The 7,546-nt window shown below is 50.8% G+C and overlaps 1 protein-coding gene across 1 annotated transcript; it reads right to left on the bottom strand.

Annotated features, from left to right (window-relative positions):
• Window positions 1-870: 870 nt before the first annotated feature.
• BARX1 (BARX homeobox 1) lies at window positions 871-6,269 on the bottom strand. The gene is made up of 4 exons (XM_074283657.1): window positions 5,751-6,269; window positions 2,594-2,882; window positions 2,307-2,391; window positions 871-1,816 (listed from the first exon to the last, which is right to left on the bottom strand). Exons 1-4 carry the CDS (start codon window positions 5,959-5,961, stop codon window positions 1,652-1,654), a joined length of 750 nt encoding a protein of 249 aa, XP_074139758.1. The 5' UTR covers window positions 5,962-6,269; the 3' UTR covers window positions 871-1,651.
• Between the last annotated feature and the right edge of the window lie 1,277 nt (window positions 6,270-7,546).

The raw sequence follows: 7,546 nt of genomic DNA on the forward strand, positions 1-7,546 counted from the left end.
TGCCTCAATACCCAATCATGTGATTGTTTTCAGGGAGAGCTTCCCCTTCCGGGGAGCTGGCGGGTATCAGTGCAAGTTCAAACAAAGCTTCGGTACCCAAAATAAAAAAGGAAAATCCACGTCACAAAACCTAGGTAACAAAACCAATAGGTGAGACTCAAATCCTGAATCTAGTCAGACAAAGAAATGCTCTTTATCCCGAGACTTAAGGGATCTCACGCTCGGCAGTTCTCCTCCCCACCCAGCCAAGGTTTAGTATAAGGCTAAAACCTCCGAATCTCTACAACTGCCTTTATTCAAGGCAGATGGTGTTTGGTGGATCCCTTTCACTGCCGAGCTGTAGTGGGATTCACAAGTAAAAAGAGCGAGAGAATCTCAGACTTTCCCTTTTAGAGACTTTTATCCCCGAGTAAAAACCAAACAGAAAACTGGGATGATAACCAGATAACCAATACAAAAAGTCGCTCCCTAACAATACAAAAAGGCATCAGCCCTAGACTGGAGGCACAGCTGCTTTGGAGCAAAAGATTCAGATTCCCCGCCCTTCAAATACATACATACATACATACATATATATATATATATGTGTGTGTGTGTGTGTGTGTGTGTGTGTGTGTATACATATATATGTGTGTATATATATATATACATATATATGTATATATATGTGTGTGTGTGTGTGTATTTTTTCCGATAAGTTGTGTTAAAAATCAAACTAAACCGTGCCATCCACACGCTTTTCAGCCGCTACTTTGAATCTGCCACCCCCCCACACACACACACACCCTCGGGCGCCTAAGGGAGCTGAGGAGAAATCAGCCTCAGCCGCGACGAGACAGCGGGAGCTGCAAAAGCACCGACTTCAACCCGTGTGTCATAAAATACTTTATTGGAATAAGTCACTATCTTCGCAGGATAAGGCGGAGCGTCGGAGAATGCATCTGGGTTGGGTTTGGTCTCCGATACCTCTGGGCTGCTACTGGCTCCCCTTCCGAACCTAGGACTCCAGAACCGAACAGAGGCCACCAGTAGGCCTGTACCTTGAAGAGGTCCTTCCAGGAAGTGGCCGATCCTGAAGGGCGTGAGTGTGAGTGAGGGTGAACCTTGCGTGTCCGTGAGTGTGCGCGTGCGCCCCCACCCGCTAGGGCAGTTTCGCAACTTTAAATATCCCATCAGCAGGGAACAGGAAAAATTTCTTCTCTATCATAAAATTCGTTTGAAGGATCTTTTGTTCCTTGGGCGGGTGGTGTGTTTTTCCCCCCGTTTGTTTAATTCTGGGTTCCTTGGGTTTCCCACTAGGACCGTTTTGCCGAAACAACGAAAGGAAACAAACAAACAAACACGGTTTTTTTCAGCAGCAAACACTCCTCTCCATCTTATTACTGCCCCAAGTAAGATCAGCCTAGTCCGGAGAAATGAGCAGGAGGCCGAGATTCGGTCTTTTCCCAGGGTGGAAGAGAGTGGCAAAACTGCCCCCGCCCGAACGGTGCCTGGCACTTTTTAGTTTGTGCTCCAGACTAAATCCGGTTCTCGGGAGGAAAGAGCCCGGGAAAGTCTTTGGTTTGTCTGAGAGAAAGAAGTCCCAGAGTCGAGCACTGACCGTCCATTGAGGCGGTTGCGTCGCAGGGCTGAAGAATTTTGGTGATCAAGTTCACTCCTCCTGATTGACTTCACAGGGCGAGCTCAGGTTCTCCGTCTGCTTCTCTGCCTCCTTAGCCCGCTCCTGCTCGGTCAACTGTTCGCTGGTGGGAATGGAGTTCTTCTTGGGGCGCCCCTTGGGTTTAGTAGGGGACTCGAGCCCACCGCCCTGTAACACCTGTAAAGCGACAGGGAAAAAGAGTGAGGGTCTGCAGGCTAAGTAAGCCACAGAAGGCCGAGGAAGAGAGGACGAGCAGCCGTCTCATTGCTCTCACAGGAGCCCAGAACCCGGGAGAGAGGACCGAATCTTGGTCTAACTAACCTTTCTCGTTCTCTTTAGCTGCCGGAATTCTAGGCTGGATTAAACATTACTAGGGTCCGACTTCGCTTTTCCTCGCCCTTTCCTCCAGTTACAAATGCTTGTTTGCCTCTGTTCCTAGCTCCCCTACATTCAAACTCGGCGACGCTAGACTGCGCCAGAATGCCGAAGCCTCCGGACAGAAAGCCATTTCTCCCCCCACCCTTCCACTCCCCGAGAACTAGGACTGTTCTCGACGTAACGGGGCCCGGATATGTTCTGTGGCCGCTGCTGGGACACTAGACTGCTGCGAACACAGAGAAGAGGGAACTACTGGGTCGTAGAGGGGGATTCTGGGGCTCTCACTCACTATTTTCTTCCACTTCATCCTCCTGTTCTGGTACCAAGTCTTCACCTGCAGCTGGCTCAGGCCCAAGGATTCAGCGAGGTCTATTCTGTGGAAGCGTAAAAGCGAAGGATGCTTTCAAGATGGGCTCCCCCCTCTCCCTTCTCTTGCACTCTGGAAAGCTCCTCGAGGAGAGGCGGGCTTGCCCCGCTAGCCCCAGGAAATAAGAGTGCGTTCCCGGCCCCAGCTCCCGGCTTCCCTGACCGCTCCTCCGCCCCGCTCCTGCGTTCCCCGCAGGCCTTTGGCGCTACCTGTCCGGCGTGGAAAGGTACTTCTGCTTTTCGAAGCGCTTCTCCAAGCCCATGAGCTGTAGTTCGGTGAAAACCGTCCGGCTCCGCCGCCCCTTCTTGGCTTTGGTGCCCGGTTCGGCTGGGCCAGACTCCAGCTTGCCACGGAGGTGCAGCTCCAGAGGGAGGTGAGGTGAGGCAGAGCCCCCTTGAAGCCCGGAGCCCGCGGCTAGCAGAGCAGAGCCCAGGCCGGAGCAGCCCAAGGGAGCCAGGGGGAACTTGAAGACAGCTGCTTGTTCTGCTTTCAGGACCGCTGGCGCCGGGAGAATCAGGAGACAAACCCAGAGGGAGAGAGGAGAGAAGAGGGGGACAAGTCAGCGCCGGCCCCACGCAGGATTCTCCCACCGCAGCGAGGGTGCCGCCAGCTTGGCTCATCCGAACCGGGTGGGTGAGTCACCAAAGCCCGCTTCTATTGCCGCTGGTCGGCTCTCCAGCTGCGAGACCTGGGAACCGGAATTTGGGAGGCTCTTTCCCTAACCTTTTCTGATCCCTCTCCCCCAGAGGCTCTGGAACCCTCAAATAAAGTGCTTCTTCCTCTGGCTCCAACACCGTCTGCTACCGGAACATTTCTCCAACCCCACCCCGCTCTTTCTTTTCTGACTGTAAAATGGCAGAATCCCGAAGTCCAGGATTCTGAGCGCCTTTGATTCGTGGGAAACGGAAACTAAGAAAAACCAGAAGCCACGACGAAAACAACAGTCATCGACTGAGTTGGGAAGAGGGAAAGTTTGCCTTGCTTTCCAAGATCGAACTTTTTAGCTAGAATATTTCCAATCATCTTTGGAAAGAGAAAATTCAAACTTGGAATGAAAATACGGGTTATACGCATAAATATGTATAAATATATATACACCTGTTCGGGAATATGTACGGATGCTCCCGGAATAGCAATGTGTGTGCGCATTAAATGTATATAAGTGCTAAAACATATTTAGTTTATATAAATGCCTGGTAATGTGGGTCCTTTGTGAAATTGGTGCTGTGTGCGTATATGTGTGCGTGTGTAACAATTGTTACTCTGGTCAGACGCTTCAACACGAAAATGCTTCTGCATTCTTAAATTCGAACTGGATTTTGTTGCAGTAAAATAAATGACTAGCAACGAATAATCCGCTGGTTGAATTCAACTCGTCACTATTCTCCTCGTACTAACCTCGTAGTTAACTCAGGAGATTTCGGCCTGTCCAATCCTACACAGAAAAAGGAGATATGCAGGAAAGTGCTCCTGTTCTTCCCGAGTAGAGAATCGCTGAATAACAAATCTTCCTCTTGAAAGAGGGGATTTTTCACTTCTGTTTTTCTTGCTTTCTCCCCGTAGGAGGAAAATCACTTTAAACTCAGTTTTAGTTTAATATTCCTTTTCTAAATGAATATTCCTGTAGTTTCCTCTGTTCCTCATCCCACCAATATTTAAAGCCTTAAATATACTTTCAGTACCTAAAATTCCCCAAATGGCCCTTTTTTTTTAATTAAAAGAAAATAATCCTGTACTGCAGATGTCCCAATATGGCTCCCTTAGGATGAGCAGGAAAGAAAGCAGGATGAAGAAACAAGGAAACAGGAAAGAGTGGAAAAGAATGAAGGGGGAAAGAAGGACAATATTAAAGCTAAAAAGAAAAATAAAATGTCATTTTCACAAACTTCTCTAATAATATATAATTACTTGATATTAATAGTGGACTATTAAAGTTTAACCTAATCTTGTTTCAAATGACATTTGATTACAAGCATCTCATTCGAAAACAAGGCAAGCATCCCAAGTCCATGACTGCCATCAATACTATTGCTTGCAAGCAAACCTCTTAGGAAGCTCCAGATCCTTGACTGTCCCAGAAACGATAGAAAACCAACAAGGATAGGAAAAGTGACTTCTGCCTCAGGGATCTGGATGAACTAGACCTGGGAAATTTTTCCCTACAGAGCAGAGGGAATAAAAGGAGAGGGTTCTCTAGAATGGCTGAGATTCCTCGAAGACCCATTCCTGTTAGCCTCCTTCAGGAAACAAAAGCAAAGGGCTTGGGAAATTCTTAAGGTTTGAGACTATCCAAAGAGCTCAGGATTTCTTGGTCCAGACCCCAGAAAAATTCAGTGGCTACTAACCCAAACCAGCTACTCTGGTCCAGTTCTATTATCCATGTCCTCTTCCTCATAGACAAACGTCTTCAGGGAAAGAATTTATATATTTAGCAGGATAGGCCTCAAAGATAAAGAATCTTAGCATCTCACTCTAACCATTATTAGGGACCTCAACCATTTTCTTTCTCCATTTTCAGACCCTTCGAGGTCAGGGGATCTCAACTGCTCTAACTGGGGCTCAAGCTCGATTTACTTTTCCCCCCTAAGGACCGATAGTTTCTCTCCTAGTTCCCTTTGACGTGGCAAATATCGGTGGCACTAAATCCAGCCTAAAGTGACCCAGAATCTGAATGCCTGATATCTTGAGTGCCAGAGAAAGACTCTGAGAAGCTACCCTTTCACCTCTCCAGCTCCACTGAGGGGTGCTGAAATAGGGCAAAATGGGGCAACCTGGTGCCTCGGTCCCATACATCTCTCAAGGCAATCCATGGGATCTCAAGAAGGATCAGGAGATGTTATATAAAAAGTTGATACTACCATTGTTTTCTCTAGCCTCCCCCCCCCACCTTGGTTCATTCAAACTCATTCAGTTGAAGACTTCAAAGCCCTCTTAGTATTCTGCAAGATGAACACTAAACAGAAATCGCCGGGTTTGTACCTCCTCCGAATCAGGCTTGGGCCCAATGCTGCCGGACCAAAGAAAATGGAAGAGAGGTTCGGAGAGGGCCCGCTCCTCTCCCTTCTAACTAGCAAAATTCCCCGGCAGGATCAAGTCCTTATTAGATTGCCAAATCCCCAAGGGCACAGCTCTCTGTTTTGTTTACCCCTTTGTACCTAAGGTGGGTCTCTCTGCACCCCACTCAAGTTGACAGACTGACTCCTTCGCTAACGGACGGACCCGAGGACTGGATGATTGCAGCAGAGAAAGCAGCTCGGTGGCTACCACTTCTGCGCCGTTGCCCTGGGCCCAGCAGAACTGTGACCCTTTGCGGCGCTGGCCCCCGCCCTTCCCTGCCCGCCTCGCCCGCCGCTTGGCAGCACGTACCCAGGTGGCTGTGGAAGGGCCGCGCAGACAGCAATGCTTGCACGCCGAACTTGAGTAGCTCACCAGCTGCAGCGGGCGCGGCACTCTTGGCGTCGGGGGGATCGGTGAGAATCTCTTCGATCATGAAGCTCCGGTAGCGATGGGAGCGGTGGTCTGGGAAAGCTTCGGCCGGGAAGTAGTGCGCGGCTCCCAGCTCCATGGGGCGCTGCATCCTGCTCTCCGGCCAGGCTCCTAGAAGTCCACCGGCCTCCTCCGCTTTCTCTTCCCGCCTAGTGGGGCCCCTTCGGCCCCTAGATGGCAGCGAAGACTGAGGTTCTTGGGGGGCTGCTCCGGGGCCAGGGCTGGCGCCCGCTCATTCTCCCGACTGCTTGGGCCCGCTCCCCGGACTGCGCTCTCGCTGCTCTGCTGGCTGCCGTCCCCGCCCCTCTACGGGCAGGCGCCTCAGCTTGGGGTTCTCCGGCCTCCTATCCTGCCCCCGGGGAAAGGCGCACGACCAGGGGGGCTCTGGTGGGGAGAACTGAGCCGGGGCCCGGCAGCCTCAGCGCCTCATGCGGCCCGCGCCCCCGCGCGTCATCGCCGAGATGGGCTTTCTCCGCCCCTCCCGGGAGGGGACAGAACGGAGCCTATTATATCCTTCACCTTAGGCCGAGACTTGGGGAACAGGGGCCGAGACTGGGAAAGGGGGCTGGGCAGGGAGGGGGAGGGGTTGATGGCAAAAGGGGGAGGAGGAAGAAAGGAATGGGGAGGGAAAAGAGGTCGGGAGAGAGAGAGGGCCGTCCTTTCTCCCCCGCCCACCGCTCCTTGGCTGCCCAGCCCAGATTAACCGCTAGTCCCAAGGAAGGAGAGGCCTCGTTGGGAGGAGCAGCGGGGCTAGAAAAGAGGTCCTCTTTCTGTCCGGTCTCAGAGCCAGAAAACCCATCGCAGATGCACAGAGACATTCTCAGTTTTTCGACCTCAAAAGTCCGGTCTGCCCCCAAGTCTACTCATCTCCCTGAGTACTCGGACCCTTTTGTGTTCCCGTCCCTGGGCAGGGACAGTTAATGAAATCTGTAGTTGACCATCATCCTCTTCCCTTTAACTCCAAATCTGGCTCTTGAACCCCCTTTGCAAAGCCTTTATTCATTTTCCTGTTTTAATCGGGGGCTCTGAACTGAAAACCAACTCTTCCGAAGGGACTTCCAAAAAGGAGTCCTGAGCGCTTGCGAATAGGGGTCACATGGAACTGACACCATCCCCCCCAAGGACTTGGAAGTTTATCCAGGACGAATTCTAGCCTTCGCTCTATCTCTTTGCTCTGTTAGCAATCGCCCTTCCCCATAGGGTAGCTACCATCACTATTCTCCTAAGCTCTCCAAGTCAGAGGTGGTTTCCTAAATTTCTCCAGCATTCCCTAAGGCCCTTGTTCAAGCCCTAGGAGTAAGAAAGAAATTACAGAGGCCATGAAGTAGCAGTCCCTATCTCTGGGCCCTAGAGCCACCAAGGAGAGAGGCTGCTTAGTAATCACCCTACAGATTGGGGTTGATGTGGGAGGCAGAACAGAAAAAGGCAATGCTACGTCTGACCTACCAGGCAGGGCAAGTTCGACTTCAATTCCCAATGGAAGCTCTCTGTTTCTCCAATTAGAAACTAAAGTCCAAGTTGCTAGCCACAAGACGCTGTACTTTAACTCAAAGCTTGGGACTTTGGAGGGCAAGGTAATGAGGTAGAGGACTAAAGCTGTAAAGTGGGAGAAAAGGGCAGAAGATGTAAGAATTCCCTATGCAAGCCCAGGTCGGAGGCAATGGACTTCATTCATC

Source organism: Sminthopsis crassicaudata, chromosome 1 (genome assembly GCF_048593235.1).
Source record: "Sminthopsis crassicaudata isolate SCR6 chromosome 1, ASM4859323v1, whole genome shotgun sequence".
Lineage (NCBI taxonomy): Eukaryota > Metazoa > Chordata > Mammalia > Dasyuromorphia > Dasyuridae > Sminthopsis > Sminthopsis crassicaudata.